Source organism: Prinia subflava, chromosome 8 (assembly GCF_021018805.1).
Source record: "Prinia subflava isolate CZ2003 ecotype Zambia chromosome 8, Cam_Psub_1.2, whole genome shotgun sequence".
NCBI lineage: Eukaryota > Metazoa > Chordata > Aves > Passeriformes > Cisticolidae > Prinia > Prinia subflava.
In genome coordinates this window covers 12,824,287-12,850,350 of record NC_086254.1, presented here as the reverse complement: position 1 = coordinate 12,850,350, position 26,064 = coordinate 12,824,287, and the positions used below count along the sequence as shown (strand labels likewise).

At 51.0% G+C, this 26,064-nt stretch overlaps 1 protein-coding gene across 1 annotated transcript; it reads left to right on the top strand.

Moving 5' to 3' along the window:
- The first annotated feature begins 692 nt into the window (after positions 1–692).
- Positions 693–25,972, top strand: BTBD2 (BTB domain containing 2). The gene is made up of 9 exons (XM_063403140.1): positions 693–1,318; positions 7,823–7,942; positions 11,533–11,689; positions 15,308–15,413; positions 16,206–16,403; positions 19,931–20,123; positions 21,684–21,771; positions 22,676–22,822; positions 23,299–25,972. The coding sequence occupies exons 1-9, from the start codon at positions 732–734 to the stop codon at positions 23,458–23,460; spliced, it is 1,758 nt and encodes a 585-aa protein (XP_063259210.1). The 5' UTR covers positions 693–731; the 3' UTR covers positions 23,461–25,972.
- Positions 25,973–26,064: the final 92 nt, after the last annotated feature.

Sequence of the window (26,064 nt, the reverse complement as noted above, 5' to 3'; positions counted from 1 at the left end):
AGGATTGCTCCTCTTGCCGCCCCCTCAACGTTGCTCCTCAGGGAAATGCTCCTTTATCCTCAAAATCGTCCTTCAGGTTTGGCCCCTCATCATCTTCAGGGATCACTCCCTCATGGATCACCACGGATCATCCTTTACTCCCCCTCAGGGATCACCCCTCATGCCCAAAGCTGTCTCTCAGGGGCTGAACCTCACCTCCTCAAGGGCCGCCCCCTTTGTCCCGTGAACTGCCCCTGAGGGATAGTCCCCATCCTTTTCAGGGATCAGCCCTTCAGGAATCATCCCCAGGCTCTCCCTAAGGGCTCGTCCCCTCATCCCCCAAACTGTCCCCAGGGATCGCCGGCAAAATTGCCCCTCTCACTCCTCCACATTGGTTCCTCAGGGTTCGCATCCTCTCTTGCCCCAAAACTGCCCTCCAGGGATTGCTCCCCTACGTTGCTCGTCAGGGAAATGCCCTCTTACCCTGAAATGTGCCCCTCAGGGATCGCCCCTCAGCCTCCTCAGGGATCGCCCTCTCATCTCCAAAACTGCCCCTCAGGGATGGACCCTCATCCTTGTCAAGGATCGCCCCCTAAGGAATCACCCCCTTAGGGATCACCCCTCACTCCCCCTCGCATCGCCCTCCATCCTCCCACTCCGTGCCGGCCCCGCCCGCCGCCCCACGCCCTCTCCCCGCCCCGCCGCCGCCTCCGCCGCTCCCCCCGTGCCCGGCCGGCGGCGGCGCCCGCCCCATGCGCCGCTGCTGCCCGGCGCTCTGCATCCGCACCGCCATCGACGCCACCGCCATCGACGCCACCGCCGACATCTCCGCCGCCCTCGCCCCCGTCCCCGTCCCGCCCGCCGCCGTGTCCCGCCCGCCGCTGCTGGTGCTGGTGCTGCTGCAGCGCCGCCCCGCGCCGCCCGCCCCCGCGGCCCCGCCGCACAAGATGGCGGCCGGAGGGAGCGGCGGCCCCGGCGGCCTCTCCTCCTCCTGCCCGCAGCCGCCGCCGCCCCCGCCGGGCAACGGGGCCGCGGCCGCCGCCTGCACCAACGGCGCGCCCGCCTCGCCGCCCGGCCTCACCTACAACCAGAGCGGCGCCGCCAACCCGCCGGCGGCCAGCGGAGGCGCGGGGGGCCCGGCGGCGGCGGGGGCGGCGGGGGCGGCCGGCGGGGCGGGCGGTCCCGGCGGGGCGCTGCAGCGGGAGCCGGTGTACAACTGGCAGGCGACGAAGCCGACGGTGCAGGAGCGGTTCGCTTTCCTCTTCAACAACGAGGTGCTCAGCGACGTGCACTTCCTGGTGGGGAAGGGCCGCGGCTCCCAGCGCATCCCGGCGCACAGGTGGGGCGGGGGGCGCGGGGTCCCACACGTGGGGAGCCGGGGATGCGGGAGGGGTGTGGGGTGTGGGGGGACCCGGCCCCACGGCCCGGCGGGGTGGCCGCGGGTCCCGGGCCTCGGCAGGGTCGTGGGGGCCGGCCCGATGGCCCTGGGGGCGACCCTTCACGCCCCCCGCACCGATAAAGGGGGTCGCCCGTTTAATGACAAAACTGCCCTTCAGGCATCGCTCCTCCCCCTGTCAGGGATCACCCCCTCATCCCCCAAACTGCCCTTCGAGGATTGTTTGTCTTGCCCCCCACGTTATGCCCTGAGGGGTCTCGCGTATTCCCTCGGGGAATCGCCTCCTTATCCCCCTCGCTTCCTATCAGAGATTGCCCTCCTCGCCCCTCTCTGTTGCTCCTCAGGGAATCACTCCCATGTCCCCCAAAACTGCTTCTCAGTGATTACTCCCTTTGCTCCCTCGTGTTTCTCCTCAGGGAATTGCCCCCTTATTCCCCAAATTGCCCCTCAGGGAACAGTTCTTCAGGGATGGCCCCTCATCCCCAAAAGTGCCTCTCAGAGATGGCCCTGGGAGTGCTGTGGGCTCTGCTGCAGCCTCGGGTGGTGATGTGCCATCGAGTGGGGTACAGGGGTGCAGGGTTTGGGCTGCAGCACCTCCCCTGTGAAGAGAGAAAAGGGGCTCACATAACTGCACCCCACATTTCCCCTGCTCAGGGACACGTCCTGAGCACAGGAACCCCACTGTGGTCAGTCAGCAGTGCCCCAGATCTCTCCCAGCCCCTGGGTCGGTGTCATGCTTCTCCTCACGGTCACCAGCCCGGGATGGGTCCGGGGTTTGGGTGAGAGTGTTTTTGGTGAGAGTGCGGCATGGAAAACCCCAAATCCCTGGATCTCTCTTGGAAGTAACCCTTGGTTTGGTGGGGAGCAGAGGAGAGGAGGGATAGTCTCCCAGGCTGCCTGATCCCTGCTGACAGGGATCACCAAAATCAGCGAGAGCATTGGGGATGGAAATGAAAGAGCAGTGATTTGAGACCCCAAATTTCAGGTACAACATTTTAATTTTAAAATTACCTTTATTGAATCTTTTCTGAAGTCCTGTGTTTTGGGGGTTAATCCACTATCCTATAGAGTTGGAAGAGCTGTGTTGAGAATGACACTTGGGCCTGAATAACCCGTGGAGGTTAATGCTTAGAGCTGAACTGCCATTTAAGAATTTGCAGCTCAGAGGAGCTGGGAATCGCCTCCACCTGGATGATGCAGATGTGATGTGGCTGATTGACGTTCAGCTGATTCCTTGGGGGAGCTCAGTGAATCCATGTGTGCCACCCTCTTCCCCTTACACCTGGAAGGGCCTCCCAAGGAAGAGCTCAGAGATGGAACCAACTTTAATTGGGTGAGGGAGGTTCCTTGGTGTACCTGGACGTGGTGCTTGGCAAAGGCAGCCTCCCTCCAAAGAGTTTCAGACTATTGCTTTTCTGCTAAGTGCCCACGTTCCTGGAAGTTTCCCCTTCAGATTTCCCCCCTTTCTCTCAGTTTTAGAACAAACCACACTTGTTCTAGGCTGGTTTGAACATTTAGGGTGTCAGCTTTGCTCTCTTGTAATTTGAAGCTTAATTAGTATTTGAGTAAGCTTGCTCCTGTCCTGAGAACTAGGCTTGCTGGGTGGGGACAGGTGATGTTCAGCTCAGAAATAAATGGAAAATAAATGAAGCCTTGAAAAAAAATAAATTGTCCCCAAAGTGAGATGCTGCTTAATTGCTCTGAAATTCATCTGGTGCTCTGGGTGGTAAAGATAGGACGGAGTGTGTCATGGTGTGACATCCCACTTAAGGATTTAGAGATTTTAGTAGAACTTGTCCGTGTGATGTTACAGTTGGGATATCCTGGTGATTCATGAAGTACTGTGGTTATTTCAGAAATAAGAGAGCCTAAAATAAAACCACCCAGACCCCTTCTGTGCTCAGTTCTCCCACAGCAGCTGAACAGCAGAAGATGCCTTGTGTTGGAATTGAGTTGCAAACAACCATGGGTTCAGTTAGAGAGGTGCTGTTTTGCTTCAGTGACCAGGGCAGGTGTTGGTGCTTTGTTAGATGCATGAGAAATCATAAACTCATGGAGTTTGGTTGGAAAACACCTTCAAGATCATCAAAGCAATCATCAGCCCAGTGCCACTACATTCACCACTAAACCATGTCCCCAAATACCACACCCACAGGTTTTTTGAACACTTCCAGGGATGGCAACTCCACCACCACTCTGGGCAGCCCATTCTAATGCTTTACAACTTTTTCTGTATTTAAACCTCCCCTGGCACCGTTGTGCACAGCTCCCAGGTAAGTATTTCTGCAGTCTGGTTTAATTGTGTGAATTTTCAGACCAGGCCAGGTACCAAGCATGGCTGCAGAAGGAGCAACTCCTAAATGGGGTTCTTGGACAGCTCCTTGTGGTGCCTTGAGGAGTGGTCTGCAGCCTCCTGCCTGTCATCCTCATATGACTTCATGATGTGCTGGAAATGGCTTTGGCAGCAGACTGGGAAGCACAAATATCCAAGAGATGCAGTCCTGTGGGAGCTGGAAGTGATGGTGCAGGTGATTCCTGGTCAGTCTTCTCCTGGATGGAGCCAAGGGAATGTGGAGGGTTTGTAGGTCGAGGTGTGAAGTGGTGTGTGCCCAGTGAGCACAGGTGATGTTGTCCACAGGTGCTGGTGCCAGGAAGAGGTTCCTGAGAGAGCTGGAGGTTCAGGTGTGTTTCTGAGTGCCCTGGCAAATTTAGTTAATGGCCTTAATCTGAAAGGAGGGGAGATTTAGATTAGATATCAGGAAGGAATTCTTTCCTGTGAGGGTGGGGAGGTCCTGGCACAGGTTGCCCAGAGCAGCTCTGGCTGCCCCTGAATCCCTGGAAGTGTCCAAAGCCAGGTTGGAGGGGGCCTGGAGGAACCTGGGACAGTGGAAGGTGTCCCTGCCCATGGCAGGGGGTGGCACTGGCCCCTTCCCACCCAAACCAGTCTGGGATTGTGTGGCTCAGCAGTTCATATCAAGCCACAGAGACAGACAAAAAAAAAACTCTCACAGAGCAACTGTAAGAGCAAACTGTAAGAGCAAACATTCATTTTGTGTGTGAGAGCCCAGTTTGTAGGTAAAAGTTGTAAATGGGATTGACTGCAGGGTCACCTCAAGTACCTGCAGCACTGAGAAGATCAGGTGTTTCCCACATGGAGGAGGTTCCAGACCCCGTGGAAGTTCTTGCCTGCCCTGAAGCAGGCCCTGTCTCTGAGCCTTCAGCTCATTCCCTCTTGCTGCTGAACAAGCCATGAAGAAGATGAGATGGCATTAGTTTTTTTAAAATGTCAAGGCCAGGCCGAGCAGCTGCCTCAAAGCTTCATGGCGCCAGCATGGCCAAGGTCAACACATTGATTAGACCCAGCAGTGAGAGGGAAGGGCTTTTTGTCTTTTTCCAGATCTGCTTCATTGAGTACAATATCAATGGGATGAGAAATGTCTAAACCTCAGCAGCCAGGAGCTGCATGGGTGTCATAATTAAACTTGTTAATTGGCCAGAAAACAGGGCCCAAGAGTGAGCAGGGCAAGCATGTGGGGATGCAGCCCTGTGTGTGCTCCAGCCTGGGAGATCTACAGCTTGGGGCCAGCCTGAGTAAGATTTTGGCTGTTGTTTCCAGGAGTCTCTTCTGAGCCCATCCTGTCTCTTCTCGGGCATGTATTCACTCACAGTTCCTGCAGTGTCGTGTGCTGAGGTGTCCCATGGCTCCTGCTCCTTTGACCCAGGGTCTGCATCCTCTGCAGCCAGCACCATCAGCAGCAGCAGCAGTTTCTCATCACCTCCGGTGTCACCGAGCTCCAGCACGTCACGTGTTGCTCTGTTCCTGTGCCAGCCTTTCTGGAGTAGATATTTTAAGGTTTCTCCGCAGTGGTGCGGATGGAGGAGGGAGCTGTGCAGCAGCAGTGGGGTAGTTGTGGGTTTTGTGGGGTTTCTTTCATTGGTGTTACTGTAATGCCTGGAAAGGGAGCATCACTGGTGGGAGTGCAGATGAAACCAGGTGACAAGTGGAGGTGCCAAGGTGAACATGAAGCAGTGAAAGTTATGTGTGATAGGAAGCAAAATAGCAGAAGGAAAGTAATTTTCTTGCAGGCTTTCAACAGCCTGTAGAGTCAGCTTTGGATCCTTTTGAAGACAAATCAAATCAACCTCAAGGAAGTTCATGTGACTCTTATTGCTGACAGTCAGTTTACTTTGGCTCTTCCTGGTGCAAAGGGAATGAGGAGAAATCAGGTGTTGCTTTCTTAATACTTTAGTTCTGTTTCTGCTTATTTCTCTGCCTCCTTTCAGTAGTCTACTCTGTTTTGGCCACAGAAGTGTTTAAGAATAACTCTCTGTTGGATTTTCCCATCGGAAACAAACCCCATCTCTTCCTCCTGCAGACCTGCGTGGTTGGGAGAAGCTGGAGGATCGTGTAGGAGGAATGGTGTGCATCCCTGCTTTTCCTGGAGTGTCTTTAGAGCAGCTTTAAATGTTCGTTTTAGGAAGAGTAAGAAAACACTGGAGAGAGAGGGATTTTCTTAGGTTAATTATGTTCTCTTAATCTTTTAAGAGAACTTCAAATGTTGGAGTCCTGTGTTTCTCTGGCACCTCCCGGGATCCTATTAGGGCTCAGCAGTTTACAAAATCCAACTGATTTGTCCCTGACTGAAATGGAAGCAAATATTTGAGAGTTTTTTAAATGAATGCCCTTTTCAAATAGCTTCTGAAAGCTCTTGCTCATTGAGGACCTATACTGTGCTGGCTGTGAGAATGAAAATTTGAGAGTGCAATTAATATATGTTAATTTTTAGTATCAGACAAAGCCAGCGATTGTTTTGCTACCATCGCTGCTTTTGGAGGAACAAGGATTTTTGTTTCAGCTGGCAATTCTGGTATTGTGAGGAAGGTTTTCATTTGTTCTTGACGTTTTTCTTGAGAATGGTTTGACAGAAATATGCATGTGTGTACTTTTTTGTAACCACGGTGGTTTGTCCCGAGCTCCCTGAGCCCATCAGGAACAATAAGCCGGCTCGTCAGCCAAACTCCGTCACAGCAAATGAGCCTGGCACATCCATGGAGCTTCACTCCATTGTATCCCTGGGAAGCCTCCTTTGGATGGGGGGGAGTGCAAAGCCAGAAAATGAAAACATTGTTTAAATGGAAATTTCCTACTTTTAAAAGGTCATTTCCTATTAAATCTGACTGAAATTCCTGCTTAGTGTTGGACTTTCCTTGGGCTGGAGGTTTCTGCCCCATGCCTGCTGTCTTGTGTGGATTTCTGCCTGCAGTTCTTGCTGCTTCTCTGTAACTGTGCATCAAACCACTGCACCAGGAGCCTGGAATATTCCAGCTTTTTCCTATTCTTAGTTAGTAAAGAAGTGGTTGTAGTCATCTCTTGCAGCCTGGGCTGCTCTGCTTCCCCACACTGCTGAGCTGTGACCTGAAGTTTAACTTCTGCATGGCAGCAGACACAGGAATCCCTCATGGCAAAAGCTCATCTCTGCATTTTTGAACAAGAAAGTTCTCAAAATTACTTTCTAAGTCTTGAGACAGGTACAGCAGCTTAAATATACACAGGCCCCTCAGCAGCACAGGCCTGGGCCTCCTCCTAAAACAGATGTTGCCTGTTGGGGGGGAATCATCTTGTTTGCATGGGAGTGCTGGGATACAATTTTTTGTCTTAAACCTGTTTTGTGCAAGTTCCTGCTTCCAGTCTCTTTAGAGCTGATAACGTCCTTCTCTGTGCCAGTAATTACCATGAGAGCTCCCAGCAGTGCTGAAGGGTTTGTGTGCTCTCACTGTGCTGGTTTGCTCTGGGGGAGGTTTGTTCTTCCCCCGGGGCTGAGCCCAGAGCAGCTCATCCATGGAAGGGCTCAGCAGCGTGCCTGGGGAGGGCAGCTCCTGTGCCAGGGCTTGGGATCTGCAGCTGCTGGTGCAATTTTGTGTTTTGGGAGCTTGCTCTGCCATCACCAAAGAAGTGTGCCTGGGCCTGTGGAAGAGGATGGGTGGTGTGCAGTGACAAGTTTTCCAGAAGTGTTTCCAGTATGTGACTGTGGGGTATAGCAGCAAGACTTGGGCTCTGTTTACTTGAAGAAATTGGACTCCCTAACTTTGCTGTTTCTTCGCTTCTCAACCTCTGGATGATACCTAGGCTCCTACAGGGACTGTACAAAGCAGCAATGTGTATTCTATTCCATAATTCCCAAATCTGGCCTTTGGGGAACCATTACTGTGCTGTATGCCAGGACAGGGCTCAGAAGGAAGTTCCTTGCAGCTTTGGTGCTTTGCAGTTAAGGAGCAGCAAGCCTGACCCTCCCTGCTCTTGCAAAACACTTCTGCTTTAACTCCACAAGCAATTTGCTTTCCCTGAGGGTGGCTTTGGGGATTAGCAACCAGCCTGGGATTTTTTTTTGGAATATAAATATGATTTAACATAAGGTTTTATTTGCATGTTTGTTTTTTCCGCGTTAGGTTTGTGCTGGCCGTGGGCAGCGCTGTCTTCGATGCGATGTTTAATGGTGGGATGGCCACAACCTCCACAGAGATTGAGCTGCCTGACGTGGAGCCTGCTGCCTTCCTAGCTCTGCTCAAGTAAGCTGCTTCTAAAGCACAGGATAACTGGGATGCACAGATTTAGTGTAGGAAAAAATGTTTTTAATGAAAGCAGGGAAGTATTGGTAGAGCGGAGATTGTTAACTTCCAAAATGAAATGCCTCTTTGAGCTGTTCAATGGTATTTAAATGCTGGTGTTAAATCCCTGTTTTCTTGGGTAAAAGTCTACTGTAGCTACTGCATAAAAGTGTATATATATAAAAAATATAATATATATATATAAAATATGGGCCATTGTGTTATAGCTTCTTATTCATTAATTGGTTTGGTTTCATCCAAATGCTCTTTGAGAGAAGAGGGGAAAAGTGATCTTTTGAAAGCTCTGTGAGTTACAAATACTTGGAGCTTGTTTGGGTCATGGACAAGTTATAACAGGTAAGCAGGGGTGTGTAATAAATGTCAGCCATTCCACGTGATATCACCCTTTGTGTGTGTTTTATTCCTCTTTGGGAGAGCTGGGTTTGAATTTACATTTCCAGTGTGTGTTGCAAGTCTGTGTGCTGGAGGAGGAGGAGGAGGAAGGGGCTGTAACATCCTATTCACCAATTCTTGAAGCTCGGCTGGTGCTGTACATTCAATCCTGAATGGATGCTGGAAAGTCATTGTCCTGTTTCTATAGGATTTCTGTAACCTACTTCCAGGGGTTTCCAGTCCTGTGCTCTTGACATGTTCCCCCCTCGCTTCCCACTGGGAGCTCTCACTATATATAGCTCTGGCACACTTTCTGCTTTACCTTCAGAATGTGCTTTGGTTTTGCCTGTGCTGTCTTGGAATGTTTTAAAATTGATCTGGGCTAGAATGAAAGGCCAAAAATAATTGGGAGCCCCGAGCCCCTTCCCCTTTGGCTTGCTTTAAAGCAGACACCAGCACGTGGGGAATCCCTCTAATTGGTGTGTGTCTGTCAGCCTTGTGGATCTCTCTGGAGTTTGTAACTATCTTTAAATCTTAGTGAGGCCCAAATATCCAGTGAATTACGGACAAAAAGTCCTGTTTTTCCCTGTCAGATTAAACAGAGGGATTTCAGAAGAGGCCCATCATCTCAAAAGAGAAAGTGATGAATTTAGGTGGATTTCAACAGAAATATTTATTTTTTTAAAATGGGAGAAGTCCATTAAAAAATTGTCCCAATTGGTGGATTACCTCAGTGCCTCTGAGCTTGCAGTTATGCTGCAGTGGCTGTACTCATGATCCAGTGACATCTTGGGTGCTTAAATCTAGAACTTTTAAATTGCCTTTAAAATGCTCAAGAGCTTAAATGTGCCAGAGGAAGTTTGGATGCTGCTTCCAGGAGAAAGCTGACCAAGTATGTGATATGAGTTCCTGGAGTAATACCAGTCCCTCCAAACACTGATCTGGAATGGCAGCTGATCCTTACATACATTTCTGGACTTGGTCCAAGCCATGATCTAATGCTGTAGGATCAGAAGCTTACCCAGGGACAAAGTGCCCATGCTGAATGTTCTGCAGAAGGTCCCATCTGGATGCTGGATTGTGATGAAATTTGTGGGCTAGTGACCTTTAATAGCTCTGCTGTAATTGTGTAAGATATTATTGTTGTCGTTGTTGTAATTATTATTATTATTATTATTATTATTATTATTATTATTTTCAAGTGAACCCAAATATGAGAACATGTCTGATTGGGGTTACAGGCTAGATGTTCTTTTAAATTGATACTGGGTTTTTTCACAATTTAAGCCTCTCTTGTTGTCTCAGCACACCCAGGACTGTAGTAAACAGAAATACACTGAAGAAAAGAAATAATTTGTTTTAGGGCCACTATATTCTTTTAATCTTGGAACAGAAAGGATTGCTCAGTGCAAATGGGGCTGGGCAGGAATGTGTGCACAATCCATTGATGAACGTGTGGCGTGAGCTGCTATTGACAGATGCCCTGGAGCAGCACAGAAGGCTGCGTTCAGCACTGGGAGTGCTTCCCTGCCTGTGGATCCCACTGCTGATGCTTCCCTGAATGCCATCCCGGTCTTCCCTGGCTGGAGGAGCAGCAGCTCCTCTGCTGCAGGTGGGAATGCTGCTTGGCACCCCCTGGAACAGCCCTGCTGCTGCACAAAGCTTCCAGGAGCTGCAGCCTGGTGCTACACACAGCCTGCTGCTGTGTTCCCCTCAGAGAAATGCAGAGCAAGAAATTGCTGGACTTTCCAAAATATCCCGTTGAATAGGAGTGCCAAGCACAGTTAACACAATATTGTAGCTGTGCTTTGTGTCTTTGTGATCCTGGCTGGCAAATGTTCCACTGGTTAAAGGAGATACAGTAAAAAAAACTCGGCATGGGCTGTTCAGCCTGGAGAAAAAAAGACCTCAGAGCCCCTTGCAGGGTCTGAAGGGGCTCCAGGAGAGCTGGAGAGGGACTGGGGACAAGGGATGGAGGGACAGGACACAGGGAATGGCTTCCACTGCCAGAGGGCAGGGCTGGATGGGAGATTGGGAAGGAATTGTTGGCTGTGAGGGTGGGCAGGCCCTGGCACAGGGTGCCCAGAGCAGCTGTGGCTGCCCCTAGATCTCTGGAAATCACAGAATCACACAGAATCACAATTATTCTGTGATTCTGTGAAATAGCCAATGCCCTGCTTGGGCAGGGTTTGGAGTAACCTATGGAAGGTGTCCCTGCCATGGCAGGGACAGGGAACAAGACAGTCCCTAAGGTCCCTTCCAAGCCAAATCATTCTGGGATTCTGTGATGAGGACTAACACCAGTGTGTCGCTGTCTCTGGTCAGTGAGTTCAGGTATGAGGGGGTTCAGTCAGGTTTCCTTTGTTTTTCACATCATGAAGGTGCTTCCTTGTTTTGGCCTAACAGTGAAGGCTGGTGCTTTGCTTACAGCATGGCAATCCTTGTTTTTCACTGCAATTAACTCTTGCTTTATGCTGAAGTTACATTGTGAGCTGTACTTAAATATCTGTGTCATGAAATGAAACAGTTCAATCTATAAAGTGAAGAGATGAGAAAGGGGAGTGTGGGTAAAGCACCTCATGTGCAGTGGATGGATGTGTCTGAGTGGTTGTCAGCACTTCTGAATTAGTAGTGTAAAATGGAGTTTCTCTTCTGAGGGAGGCAGGCAAGGTTGAATCTTTGTCCTTGTTTATTCTAATTGAACAGCCAAAAATATGAATTTTAAGGGGTGTACTTAGCCAGAGACTGTTCTGGCCTGGTATAAGTGGCAGGCTAAGAGCTCATTGGTGGTGGGATGCAAGGCAGTTTGAGCTGCTTCAGTGGAAATCCCAGCTGTTAAAAGTTACACTGTAAAATTACTGTTACAAAAAAAACAAACCAACAAACCAAAACAAAACAAAGAAACAAACAAAAACACCAAAAAAACCTCCAAACAAACAAGCAAACAAACAAAAAAAAAACCAAACCAAAAAAAGGCCCCAACAAAATCTTGGTAAACCAGAGTCAGTGGAAAGGATGTGAAAACCCTTCTATCTCTCCAGTAGAGGAAATGGATCAGGATGACGGGCAGAGGCACAAACATGTTTTTCTGTGAATTGCAGGGGTTTTACCCTTGTTATCTTAATTCACCACAGCAACGTTTGTTTGCATGTTTTCAGATTTCTTTACTCAGACGAAGTTCAGATCGGACCAGAGACTGTTATGACAACACTTTACACAGCTAAGAAATATGCAGTTCCAGCCCTTGAAGCTCACTGTGTGGAGTTTCTTAAAAAAAACCTCCGAGCAGACAACGCATTCATGCTGTTAACTCAGGTGAGTTTGGTAGCAGCTGCCTTCAGGAAGGTCCAGCCCAGTTAGTAAATGGGAGTTTTATGAATGTTACAGAGTTGATCATCCAAAGTGGAGCAGTTCTGGGTCGTTTTGAATTCTTCCTCACAGGAGTCCTGCACTGCTGAGCAGGTTCTTACAAAGACCAATAAAATGCAGCAAATGTTGCTGCTGTTTCAGATCTTTCTGTTTCACTGTGGCAAGTGGTTCCTTCCAGAGTGTGAGCTGGGGATGGAGTTAACAGGGTGGAAAGATTTCATCTGCAAGAAGAAAAGTGGAATGAGAGGATTTCTGTGTGTTACAGAATCAGGACTGGTAATGCTGAGCTTTCTCTCAGTGCTCTATCTGGCTGCTCAGCTGTTCCTTGAAGGCCTTTTGTGCAATACATTCCCTGTAGTGGGGGTGAAAGAAAATCTTTTCATGAGTGCTTTGGTTTATTTTCCTGGGAGAGGGACAAGATGCTCTCCTCCTCAGCCTGTTCCAGCCCAGCCTCCTGCACTGAAGGCTCACAGACCCAGAGTGTCAGAGCAGCTGCTCCTGGGCCCTGGATCTGATCCAGTCTCTTGAGGGTTGGGTTCCTCCACCTTCCATTTGACTCTTGAAGCAGCAAAGTAGGAGACAGTGTTTACAACTTCTGCTTAGTTTGGAAAAGATCAGACTTTGCATCCAGGTTGATTAAATGAGCCTCTCTGTTGTCCCCATTTCCCAGCCCTATCCTCCCTCTCTGGTCCCTGCCACTCTCTCTCAGACAGCTGATGCCATATGGGTGACATCCACGGTGCTGTCACCTGTGTGGTGCAGCCTGGCACTGCCAGGGACACCCTGTTCTGGGAGCTGCAGGAATAAGAACCACACAGGCATTGTGTGTGAGTTTCTTTCCTTTAGGGAATGGGCAGACTGGAGCGGCTCTGGAGGGATATTTCTCATCAGCCAGCCCAGGAAAGTTGCTGTGATGTCTGATGTTAAATAGACCTTGCAGAGGAGTTCCCAGCTGCACTGAGCTCCAAACCAGCACCCTGAGGTGGTCTGGCTCTGAGGGATTGCCTGTCTTGCCCAGCATTCCTGCCTGCTGGATTTTTCCCTGTCAGTAGTGCAGGTGTCTCTCAGGCTCTGGCTGTAGGTACCATGTGGGTGGCAGTGGCTGCACCAGCAGTTGTGCAGATACTGAAGCAGTGCTGGCCTGAAACAGTCACTGCTGAGCTCTTTGCTCAGGATTAGGCTGGGATTATTTTTTGAGTTTAAATATTTGGATCAGTTCTCAAAGTAGTTCCATGTCACACTGCTGTTGTAGACACTTGTCAGTGCTTGGGTTCAGCTACTGCTGCAACACTCCATGGCCCTTTTTACACATCCTCTTTAACCTGGCCCTGTTCCACATGCCATGAACAGATGAGGCAGCCCCTGAGGGGTGGGGGGGATCCACACTGCACTTCCCAGAGGCACATTCAGGACTTGAAGGCTCCTGGTTGGGCAGTGGCAGCCAAATCTGCTCCCATCTGATGCGTGGTGGGACAATTGCAGCTCCTTGGCTGCAGCCCTCCTTTTCTTTGGGTTCAGCTGCTGCAATCTTAAAGATCAGAAGTTGTTAGCCAGGAACTGGGAACAGATCATTCCCACAGGCTGAAGTTTTGGGGAGGCATCTTAAGCTAGCCACTGCCCCATGATAGGTTAGAGATGTTGGCTTTTTGGTTGTATTCCTTATGCAGAGATTTTTTGTGGCTCCCTGTGTCTCTGCACTTGAGTTTATAGCCTTGGAAAGGTAATATTTAGGTTTATGCTGACTTCCTTACAGGTCACAAAGGTCCTTCTTTGGCAAAGGAGGAAGGTATCTTTGTGTTTCAGGTACCAAAACCAAAATACCACCCAGCACTCTTATCAGTGGCACTGAGGAAGGTGAAATGCCAGATGGGGAAAGGCTTTCTTGATTCCTTTTGTTTGTGGCTTGTCCATTCTGATTAATTATTAGTGGTGATTCCCATCTAGTTTTATGTTCACTGTTGCCCTGTATCAAGTCTGAGATGTTTGAGGCAGGTCTTGTTTGAGGAAGGTGCCTGATCTCGATGACTGGCTGCACCTCACTGAAAGGATCTCTTCTCACAACCCTCTTGTTTCTGGTCCAGTGTGAAAACCTACCTGCTTTCTCTGCATCAACCCAACAGCGTCTTCAGTAAATTACAGACCTGCGATAAATCTTGTGCAAGGCATTTCCCAGCAGTTTTAAGATCTTGGACCTGAGATCCCAGGTAGAGCTGCAAACCTCCTTTTGTGTGTGTCTGCCCAATCTGGTCCAGCAGCTGTGTCACTGTCCCAAGCTGATCAGTGGCAGAAATATCAGAGGCAAACAGCTTTCCTGACTGATTGTGCCTCGTAGTGAACTGTGGTCCTCTCATGCCAGCCGTACATCCAAGTGTCACTTTGATCAGCGAGGAAATAAAGCTTGCCTGGAGCTGCTGTGGGGGAGAGCTCTGTGAGCATAATCAAAGTCCTCACGTGTCCAAAGAGCCACTACAGTAGTAAAGTCTGAGTCAGTCACAGCTCTGGGTGCCAAGAGTGTGAAGGCACTGGCAGCCCTCCAGCCCCTGGAGCAGGTGACAACTGCTGAAGTTTCCCTGGGCCCTGAGAAATTGTCGTTTCTGCTTCCTGCACTTGAGGTCTCAGCACAAAGGTTGGCCTTGCTGAGCTCTGCATGCCACAAGCAGGGGTGAAGCAGAAGATTCTTGGAGGCAGCTCCTGAGTGATGGAATTCCCAGCCCAAAACATGAGTTTAAACCTTACCTGTGGCAGTGAGTTCAAGTTCAATGTATTCTTGTTAGGTGTGATGTCGAGGCAGTTCCTTCCTAAACAACAAAACCAAAGCACTGAAATAAGAGGTCATTTAGTGGGTTTTTTGTGTTCCACCTATTTCTGCTTATGCTGGGTACAGGCTGGTAACATGTGGCAGTCCAGGGTGATCTGAAGTGGCAGCAAAATTGTTACAAGACTTCACTTAATTTGAACAGAGAAATTCTGAGCAGCTTTTCAGGCTTTGCTTGGAATAGTAACCTATTTTGGGACAAATTCTTTAAGGTAACTGGATTAGAGTAGCTGTTTCTGTGCAAAACATGGAAATGCACTAAGCAGGCTGTGTACCCTGTAGGGCTCCCCAGGACACACAGGCACTGCTGCTACAGCTTTTTCTTGCTGATACACAAGATCAGTGTGACTGCTCTTAGAGAATAAGCTGCCTCTGCATTATTCGTAGAGCAAGCAGGCCTGGAGTTACTGGGCAAAGCTTTCTTGTAAATAGAAAAATGATGTAAAAAGTGCCTGTGCTGAGCTAACAGGGTCAGTGTGGTGCTGGAAAGCACGATCAGTGCCTGCACCCAGGCCGTGTTGAAACAAAGACGTGCCTGAAGACATGCACAGCTGAAGCAGGGCTGCTGCCAAACACAGAATTTTCTAGTGTTTGCCTTGTCATGCTTAACTGCTTGTGAAAGGCCCAGTGGATTCCTGGTGCAGTCAGGCATGGTATTGCTAATGAAGATGGGCTGTGGCAGGGGAAGGGGAGTTCTTAGTGTAAACTTTAAAATACCTTTGCTGTTAATGATGCTCTTTCCTGCCTAGGCCCGGCTGTTTGATGAGCCCCAGCTGGCCAGCCTGTGCCTGGAGAACATAGACAAGAACACCTCAGATGCCATCAATGCAGAGGGGTTTACAGACATTGACCTGGGTAAGCTCTTTTCCATCCCTCCCTCTCTCTCCATGCTTTCATAACCAACTCCAAAGTTGTTACAGGTTAATAATGCTTGGCACTTGTGGCTTGGCTGTGCTGGAGCAATCAGTTGAATAGTCCCTGGCACAAAGTGGCTGGAGACAGAGAATTTGCCAAAGAGTTTGCTGCCTTGCCTGCAGAAATACCCTGGAATCTGCTTACTTTGGTGCAACTTGAGTTTTCTGGGCATGACACAAAGCCCACTTCCTGTGTTGATGTTGGCAGGTTTTGGGTGGGTGTAAACTTGCCTTTTTTGTAGAGTTGGCTTTGTTCCCCAAGTCTTTGTCAGGTTTTGGAGTTAAAAAGGTGTTGTGTTTTTGGAAGCAAGGACTGGCTATTTTAATTACTGTCTGCAGTTTCCAAACTTGCTGGGCACAGTTAATGAACATTAAAATTCAGGCTTTAACCTTCTTCTAATGAGATGGGCTGTGGAGGTAAGGCACGGGTCACCTTCTGGCTTTTGAGCTGCTTGTTTCATCCAAATTTGACGTCAAGCAAGTTGCAATTCATCCTCCTGCACTTGCATTAACATGCCAATTAAATGGGCTCTGTTTGCTGCTCCAGTGAGTCCTTTGCTGATGGAATATGCAGATAAATCCTCCTCAGCAGCTGCAGGCAGCACTTTTGGGAGGTGCTGTTGGTTCAGCCGCTCCCTCTTTTCCCTCGGCTGTGCGTGGGGTACTCCTGACGAGGTGGAAGGGGCCGATTTGGGTCAGAGCCTGAAGCTGTGGCTGTTGCCCTGCCCTGCAGACACCCTGGTGGCAGTGCTGGAGAGGGACACGCTGGGGATCCGGGAGGTTCGCCTGTTCAACGCCGTGGTGCGCTGGTCGGAGGCCGAGTGTCAGCGGCAGCAGCTCCAGGTGATTCCAGAGAACAAGCGCAAGGTTCTGGGCAAAGCTCTCTCCCTTATCCGCTTCCCACTGATGACTATTGAGGAGTTTGCAGCAGGTAACTCAACAAAGGTGTTTCTGGCAATCCTGGTCTTTGCTTTTCCTCAGCTACAGACAGTCAAAGAAACATGAAAGAGGGTTTTCTCTGTGTGTCCTGTGGTGATTTAAATATGAGACTCCCCCCCATTGCTCCCCATTCTCCCTCATTCTCCCCCTAGGAGGGGTTTACAAGAGGGCTGGAAAGGGACATTTCATAAGGGCCTGGAGTGAGAGCACAAGGGGGAATGGCCTGGAGGAGGGCAGGGTTAGACTGGATATCAGAAGGAAGTTCTGTAGTGTAAGGGTGTGAGACCCTGGCCCAGGTTGCCCTTGGAAGTGTCCATGGCCAGGCTGGACAGGGCTTGGAGTACTCTGGGATAGCTGAAGATGTCCCTGCCTATGGCAAGGAGTGGAACTTGATAAGCTTTAAGGTCACTTCCAACGCTCTTCTGTGATTCTGTGATTAAAATCTACTGTGTAAATGCCATTTTCATCCATGCCCATTCACTATTTTAAAGCCTGAGGTGCTCCCCTGGGAGGAGCAGGGGGACCACAGCTGTGTTTGCTCTCACAGCAGGGTTGGATGGTTACTGTCCCATTCAGCTGAGAACAAAGATCCAAACTGGGGTTCACCTGCTCCCCTTTCCAGCCAACCTGAGCATTTAAACTGCACAAAGCTAAGGGAGTTGCACTGGTGTTGATCATAGCCCGTTCCCAAAGAGCAATGGGGATGTTTCTCCCCATCCTCTGCCTGTGGTGGTGTTGGCCCTTGTCTTGCCAGTGCTGTTCAGAGCAGAGCCCCATATCTGAAAAACTTGGAAAATGTTCTTTGAGCTGCAGGCTTGGTGTTGTTTAGTCTGTGTCTCAAAGCATTTTTCAAGTTTACATTAAGATCTGATCCACAGAGATGTCTAACTCATTTCACAGCTTGGACTATAGATTGCCTTGTTTTGTTTTCATTGCTTGTTGTCTTTTGCTTCATCCTCTGGTGATTCCCTGGGGACTGGAAGCTGGCAATCGGCTTAAATAATTTTCATGCTAAAAAGACACAGTGGAGCCATTTTCCAGACTGCAGCTTGTTTCAGGCTGCAGTGCTGTGTACACAGGAGCAAACAGGGCACTGACCCCCTTCCTTTGCAGGTCACTTCCCAGGGCAGTGCTGGCGTCAGCTGCTCAGTCCCTGGTCAGTCCTTCGTGTCCTTGTCCTCACGTGAGGAGGGCTGTTAGTAAGGAGAAAATCTGTGCTTCAGACTTGGCCTGTCACAGCTGTGATGTGGATTTCTTCAGAAGGAGCTTGCTCAGTGAAGCAGATCCTATTTCCTATTTTTCTGCAGATCCTATTTTTTTCAACCCTTCCTTGTGACCTCGTATCATTCTCTCACTGGGAGGAAAGTGTTAATTTTGGCATGTTTGGGTTGAAGGCTTTGAACTGGGAGTGCCAGTGTCCCTCCCCATGTTGTGTGTCACAAACTTTCTGTCCCATTTGGACCTTTGTGCTTTAAGAGAAATGCTTAAGTTTTCTCCATCCACCTTAACCTAAAAGATGAACAAAACTCCCAAACCTGGGGGACTGCAATGATCAGCTATTCCTTAAACAAGGAATTAACTTGGAATTCCTTCAGCTTTGGCCTTTTTCTGAGTTTGAGTGACTCTGATTTCTGTGGTCATCACAGCAGAGATGGGAGAGGGAAACCTTTCCCCTCCACACCCCTCTCTCTCAAAAGCCAAAAAAAGAGGGAATTTTACAGCAGTGGTTTCACCAGTTTATTGTATAATCTGGTATCAAACGTGGGCTTTTGCATGAAGATGTTTTAACTGGCAAATGTGTCCCTCCCTGCCCTTAGAGCAGGTAATTTGAAACTTCGCAGAAGTGAGTTTCAGCAACATGGGATAAGTTCAGACACGATCAATGAGGCTGATTTTTTTTGCTGAACAAAGTATCCAAATACTGGTTTACGTCTGAGGAGTCGACTTCCTTGAATTCTTGAGTCTCACCCCATTGCATCATTGGACCAGATTAAGTTTGGGTAGCATCATGCTGAATTTAACCAGCTACAAGTAGTTTTGGACCTACAAGTAGCTGGGCATTTGCTCAGCACACTAAAGAGCATTTAACTGCTGTTGTTTCCCTGCTACTCAGTGTTCTTGTTCCTGTTCAAAGCCTTGTGCAAACAGCTGTAGAGAGGCTTTAGAGTGTTAGGCTGACAGACTAATCTTTATCCAGTTTCACTTTTGAAAGTATTTGAAGTAGTTTGCAAAGATTGAGTTCAGCATCACTGAGTTGGTTGCCCAGAGTAGCTGTGGCTGCCCTGCATCCCTGGAAGTGTCCAGCCTGTGGACAGGGCTTGGAGCAGCCTGGGATAGAGGAAAGTGTCCCTGGCCATGGCAGAGGGTGGAACTGGATGAGCTTTAAGGTCTCTTCCAACCTAGACTGCTCTGTGATTCTGTGATCACTCTGTAAAAAATCTCTTGTTACTGGAGAAAAGATGAGAATGTGCTCCAGCTCCTGCTGAAATCATTAGCATTTTTCCCAAGGTTCTACAATAAAGGTATTAAAATGCAAAATGTGGATTAAATGCCTGAAGGAATGAGCTGAACCACCTTTGTCTTGAATAAAAATACTCTTCAGCTTTCTGTGTTGATGGTAACTGCATGACAGTCCCTCTCCCTCCTCCTCATGGTTCTCCATCGTGTCTGAACCACCAGTGTGGAGGTGTGGAAATCCCTGTCACTTACCAGTTTATCATTTCCAGAAGGAGTGGGGCAAGGATCAGCTGCATGCTTTTGGGTTTTTTGGTAGCCCAGTGCATTTGGGCTCCATGGAGCTGGGCAGTTAATCCCAGTTCCATGTTCCATGAGGGCTCTGCAGCCCGTGACTCCCTGTGGATAAAGGGCAGCACCTTTGTCTGGTGTAATACAATGGATGTAATATCTTGATGCAATGCTGGGATCCCATTGGTGCTGGGGGTTTAGCCTGCTCCCAGCTGCAAGTCAGGCTTGTTTCCCCATGAAAATCCCAGAGGGATTCCTTCTGCTTATGCAGTTCTGGGGCCCCCAAGATAGAAGGATCCAAAGCTGTTGGAGAGTGCCCAAAGGAGGACACGGAGCTGGGGAAGGGTCTGAGGAGAGGCTGAGGGCACTGGGCTCGTTCAGCTGCAGCAGAGGAGACTGAGGGGAGGCTCCTCGGGGGCTGCAGCTCCTCCTGAGGGGAGGCAGAGGGGCAGGGGCTGAGCTCTGCTCTGGGACAGGAGCCCAGGAAGGGCTGGAGCTGTGTCAGGGTTTGGGCTGGAGCTCAGGGAAAGGTTCTTCCCCCCGAGGGTGCTGGGGCACTGCCCAGGCTCCCCAGGGAATGGTCCCAGCCCCAAGGCTGCCAGAGCTCCAGGAGCGTTTGGACAACGCTCTCAGGGATGCTCAGGGTGGGATTGTTGGGGTGTCTGTGCAGGGCTGGGGGTTGGACTGATGATCCCTGAGGGTCCCTCCCTCCACAGAATATTCCAGGGCTCTGTGGTTCCCTCAGGCTGACAGCATTGCCCCTTCCCTCCGCAGGGCCTGCGCAGTCGGGGATCCTGACGGACCGGGAGGTGGTGAGCCTGTTCCTGCACTTCACCGTGAACCCGAAGCCGCGGGTGGAGTTCATTGACCGGCCCCGGTGCTGCCTGCGGGGCAAGGAGTGCAGCATCAGCCGCTTCCAGCAGGTGGAGAGCCGCTGGGGGTACAGTGGGACGAGTGACAGGATCAGGTCAGCTCTCGCGCCCATTCCCACCCTGGACTCGTGTTCCTGAGCTTTCCACTGCTTTAGCTCTAAACACGCGAGGTTCTGTGCTGGGCCCTGACTTTCCACCGTGTAAAACCCAAAGAGGAGTTGTTTTGCTGGGCACAGCCATCCCCTGATGCAGTGACCTGCATGTTGGTGCCACTTGGCATCTCTGTTGGCAGAGGTTTCCAGGAATCGTGGCTCCCAGCACAGGCCCCTGGAAAGGGAGGGAAATAACCCCCCAAAGGCTTCCTGCAGCTTTGGGGCACATCAATAAATTGTCACCAGTTGTCCCCCTGCTGTGCTTCATGGGGGACAGGTAACCAGTGCTCCATGAGGGTGGTTCCCTGCTCCAGGTGTCAGTGTGGCTTGTTAAATCCCCTTAATCCCTCCTGCTGGCCAGAGGAGTTGGGATGAAGTTCTGCTGACACCCAGTTTGTTCAGACCTGAGCTTGTGGAGAACCAGCAGAGCCCAGTTATGGTGACTGGGCAGGTCAGAGAGTGACCTGAGAGTGGCAGGTGTGACTGGAAAATGGTGCTTTACAAGGCTTGTGTGGCCAGGGAGTGAGAACAAGACAGGAGGGAATCAAAAAGCCTTGGTTCTTTCCTGGTTTGTGGTTATCTTGCGTGGAAGGGGACTCGCAGCAGTGAAGCTCTTCACAATTTTTAAGATGGTTCTGTTGCACTGGAGCTGTTGGTGAGATCTTCTGGTCCATTCACTGCTGGCAATGGGAACTGCTGCCAGCTCCAAACACTTCCTGCTCCCACCTCTGATGCTCACAGACCTTTTGGAGCTTGGGGTTGACTTCAGGTTTAGCCTCTGCAGCATCAGGGTCAGTTCCAACACTAAACATTCCATGCTGGCTGCAGAGCAGGGGCTTCCAGCCTGCCCCAGGTGTTTATTCTGGAAACACAACAGGGCTAAAAGAGTTGGTGGATGGCTGGAGAAACACTGTTGGCAGCTTGGCAGGCACTGAGGCTTCTGCTGCCTGAGAAGGTGGAGCTGTAGTGGGGTAAATACCCTTCCCCTTCCTCCTTGGGCAACAGAGATTCCTGCACTCAGGAATGACTGAAGCCTTGTGTCTGCTCTTGGTAAATTTGGAATGCAGCAAACACTCAGCAGCACAGGAACAATTCCCCAGGGCTCAGCAGTGAAATACCCAGTGGTGTTTGCTGCTCAGAGCACTGTGAGGTCAGCATTGTTCACACTCCCAGGCTGCCCTGCCTGGGCCTGGCGGGTGTTTGGGGATGCTGATGTTTTGCCACAACTTGGAAACACTTCCTGAGCCTGGAAATTTGGTGATGGCCTTGTGCAGCTTTGTGTTTCACACTCCTCTGGGCCAAGCAGAGGTGTGAGTGTGCAGCTGATGGTTTCTGTGCAGGGTTTCACCTCTTAGTAAGGGCTGCACTTAAATCTGTGTAGGTTTGATTAAATCATAGGTGTAAAATGAGCACAAGTAGAGATATTTGTGCTGATATCAGTTTTGTGCTGGAGCAATACAAGAGTGGCAAGTTTGGACTGACTTTCCTGCTCTCTTCCTGCAGGTTCTCAGTAAACAAAAGGATATTTGTAGTTGGGTTTGGATTATACGGATCCATACACGGGCCAACGGATTACCAAGTAAATATACAGGTAATTCTCTCTGCTACCTTAAAAATCCTGGCTGTTTTAGGGACTGACAAACACATTTTAGTGAATTTGTAACAAACCCTGAGGTTCAGAGGGACGCTGTGTGTGCCTGGGCAGGGGGGCTGGCAGATGTAGCGAGGGCCAGATGGGGCACTGGGGATCAGAGGGATTATTGCTCTTGATTTTATTGCACACGTCACTGCAGCATCTCCCCAGGTCTGCTCCCAGCTTTGGGGCGGTTGGGAGGCAGTTTGGGAAGCAGCTGTGCATGATTTCCCACCCCCAGCAGGCTGGGGAGGCTCAGTGGTCTCAAGCCCATCATGATCTTGTCCAAAGACCAGGTGGATGCCGTGGATGCCGTGTGCCTGCTCTGGGTGCACGTGTGCCACCCCCGTGTGGGGCACTGTCCCCAGGAGGGTTACTCCAGCACATGGGGCAGGTGTGATGGGCACAGGCTGTCAGCATTTCTTCCTTGATTGTCAGGGCTCGTCCTTTCTGAGTTCCTGGGGGAGAAGGGTCTAAGCACAGTGTGGCCTTGCAGTGCTCTGCCAGCCTGGGGGTGAGGAGGGGGTGTCCTGGGACCTGAGCCCACAGCTCTGTGCTGAGCTCACAGGGGCCCAGAGCAGCGGTGGCTGCCCCATCCCTGAAAGCTGAAATCCAGGATGTGGTTTGGAGCAACCTGGATAGTGGGTGGCATCCTGGGGTTGGAGATGGATGATCCTGAAGGTCCTTTCCAACCCAGACGTGGGATTGTGTGGCTCTGTGGTGATGGCATTGATGAGGGACACGAGCAATGGACAGCAGGGCTGGTCAGTGTGGGAGTGCCTGGGGCTCAGCCCAGCCCAGGGACAGGGACGTGGCAGGGCTGGCAGTGCCCTGCAGATGAAAGGCTGACCCTGTGCTGCAGATCATCCACACGGACAGCAACACGGTGCTGGGGCAGAACGACACCGGCTTCAGCTGTGACGGATCCTCCAACACCTTCCGGGTCATGTTCAAGGAGCCCGTGGAGATTTTACCCAATGTCAACTACACGGCCTGTGCTACTCTGAAGGTACCACACGGGCTGGGGGAGGGCACCTGCTCTAGGTCTTCAGTGCAGCCTGGGCCCTGCTCTGTGTCCTTCAAGGCCAGTGGTGCAATCTCCAAGGTCTCTGTGTGACCTGCTGCTGCCATGAGCTCGTTCACCACAGCGTTCAGAGCAGGTTTTTGACCTGTCTCACAGCACTGAGCAGGTGTTGCACTGAGGAGGGGATGGGGGATTTTTTTGGTGTGTACAGCTGAGCTGTCAGTCCTGCAGGTGTGTAATCCAGAGCCTGCTGCAGTGGCCTTAAAAAGTTCATATTTAGCTGTTGAGACCTGGTTAAATTAGAGTTTAGCTCTGATAGAGATGAGATTGAGCTCAGAATACCTGAGGTCCAAATCCAGGAGGAAAAGGGAGGAACCGAGATCTCCACAGCTCTGAACCCACCAGAGAGCCTGGGCAGCAGCAGGGTCCTGACCTGTTCTTGTCTCCTGTGGCTCCTGCAGGGTCCAGATTCCCACTATGGAACCAAAGGACTGCGCAAAGTGATCCATGAATCACCAACAACGGGAGCCAAAACCTGCTTTACGTTCTGTTACGCGGCTGGGAACAACAACGGCACCTCCGTGGAGGATGGACAAATCCCAGAGATCATCTTCTACACATAGTGCCACTGCCCAGCCCGCCCTGGACTCGACTCTTCCCCGTCACCTCCCAAACTAAATCTCTGGCTGAGTTTGACCACACCAATTGGAGCCACACTAGCCAAAGGTCTCAGTGAAATCATTTCAAAGCTCATGTTCTGCCTTGTGCTAGTGCTGCTGCTGCTCTCAGGTGCCAGGCGAGCTGGTGTCCCAGTGCAGGCCAGCTGGTGTCCCAGTACCATTCGTAGGTTGTCTGTGGCTTGTTGTTTTTCACCTCCTGATTAACCCTATCTAACAACGTGCGTTTTTTGGACTGCAATGAATGTAGATGCTTTTCCACCGGTCGGAAGCGAGGCAGTGAGTGGCTCTGGTTGTGGTTTCACTTGCCATGAGGAGATGGCTCTGCAGACAGACTCGGTCAGGGTGGGTGGGCCCTGCTCTGCTGCAGCTCAGCAGTTCAGGCCAGGCTGCAGGGCTTGGCCAGCTCATGTCTGGCACCTCCCTGCCAGCAGCCTCAGCACACAGAGCCGCCTTCAAAAGTCACGGGAAGTGGCCTTTTCCCTGAGGCTTTGCTGTTCCAGCACTACACAGGCTTGGAGGCCTCAAAGCTGAGCTTCTCTGGAGGAACCACGGCGTTTCCCTGCTCCTCTCACCGATCTGTGACAATCTTCACCTCGGGCAGCTGGTGGCAGCGAGGTGACCTCCCTGCAGAGGGGTAAAGGGGCAGCAGCCTGGCCGGGCAGTCCCTCCTGCCTTCTGAATCCCGTGGTGCTGCTTCCAAACCCCTGGCACGTCCCAAGGGCTGCGTGATGCTCAGCTCACCCCTGAGCAGCCCCAGCTCTGTTGTTCCTGGTCGTTGTGCTTTGCAGAGTGCCAGGGTTTGTCAGTTGAAGCAGAAGGGCACCTGCCTCACCTGTTCCCGGGCATTCCTGCAGTTTCCATGCACGTTTCCATGCGTTTCCCTCTGTTCCTGTGCATTGCTGCCCTGTCCCTGCTGCCCTGCTGGAAGCTGATGGAAGCAGGAAGAGAGGCTGTTACCTGTAACACAGCAGATGGACAAGGATTTACCAAACGGTTCAGGAAAACGTGGGATATTCTCCGTGCTGGTATTTGCACTGCCTGTTGGCCAGGCCGAGGAGGGAGAGCACAAACATCACCTGTTGAGCTGTGGAGCTCGGTGACCTGGAAGATCTCCCTTGTACCCGTTCAGGGCCAGCTGCTTTTCCCTCTGGCTGTCACAGAGGGGGTGACTGGTCCTGGGCTGCCTGACCAGCCCCACCCTCACTGCCCATGAGTGAAGACCACGAGACTCTTCCTCCCCTCCTCTGCAGAGGAAGCTGGAATTGAGCTCAGCCTGGCAGAAAGACCAGAGCTGACAGAGTCTGCATGGGACTGGCTGGGGCGGTGCTGCCTCAGGACCCCTTCTCCAACCTCCTGCTCCAGCACACGGAGCATTTCCACTCTCTGGGCAGCTGCTGGCTCTGGATTTCACTGCTGGAAGTCAAAACCTGGCTGTCCTTGGCTGGAGCATGGCTGCTCCTCCTCTTCCCACTGCCCCAGCCGGGATGCTGGGGCTGTCCTGGCTGGACTCTCCTGCTCAGCTGTGCAGCAGCAGCCTGGGAATGCCCTGCACCTCCTCACCAGTAGCTGTTAGAGAGGGCCAGAGTGTGTTCTGTGCTCCAGGGAGAGGGCATGAGCTGTGTATTGTCAGTCTGCTTCCAGGTGGGATGGTTCTAATAATAAGAAAATAGAAAGGCCAGTACTAAAAAAATAGAAAAAACCCAACCCTGGGTCCATGACCTGGGGACTGAACCTGACTCTGTGCAATGCAAACAGGGTTGTGAGATGGACTCACAGCCCAGGCTCTGTCCGTCAGGATGGCTGTGGCTCTGCCCCTCTCCCAAAGGTGGTGGGAACGTCACTGCTGGCAGCCGGGGCCCGTGCTGGGGCCTGCACCTTCCCCAGGGGGTCTGACCGGGGTTCTGCACCTTGGGGGGGTCGGGTACAGGTGGAAATACTGGAATAATTGGAATCTGAGAGAAGCAGAGCTGTGCACTTGGCTCTGGAAGAGCAGGGCTGGGGCTGGCCCTGCCCAGCTGCAGTGGGAGCATCCTGCTGGCTGTTCCTGGAAGTTCTGTTCTCGTTATTATTTTGTTACGCAAATTCTCCTCCCGAATCCCACCTTCCTGCCCTCCCTGCGTGGGGCAGGTCTCGCAGCTTGTCCTGTCACGGAGGGAGAGGAGACAAACTCTGAACTACAACTGAGCAACTTCTGTTCTTACGGCTTTTCCGCAGTTTGATGCAATTCTGGCTTTTGTAGATAGATGAATGTAATTCCTTGTTGGACATGCCTGTTCCTAGAAGTATGAGCCATTCTGTCGTACCACGTCACCTTCCGAGCAGAGCGGGCCCGGCCCGGCTCCTGTGCTATTTGATGAATGTATCCGATGCTCTCGTCCCGTGTTCACACTCTGCTTTTTGGCCAGCTTTGTGATTTGTAAATAGGAAAACAATAAAGACATCGAGGTTGTCTTTATGAAGTTTCTTTGTGATTGAAGGAGAACGATGGCTGCTGGTGGAGGGGAAATCGGGGCCAAGCTCCTGGCCCATCTCCCCCAGCCAAGGGTG

Excerpts from the sequence above, each read along its gene's own strand:
- BTBD2 (XM_063403140.1), top strand. The coding sequence starts at position 732 with ATGCGCCGCTGCTGCCCGGCGCTCTGCATCCGCACCGCCATCGACGCC. Across the intron at positions 11,690-15,307 it reads CATTCATGCTGTTAACTCAG|GCCCGGCTGTTTGATGAGCC; the intron begins GTGAGTTTGGTA and ends TTTCCTGCCTAG. Across the intron at positions 20,124-21,683 it reads GGGACGAGTGACAGGATCAG|GTTCTCAGTAAACAAAAGGA; the intron begins GTCAGCTCTCGC and ends CTCTTCCTGCAG.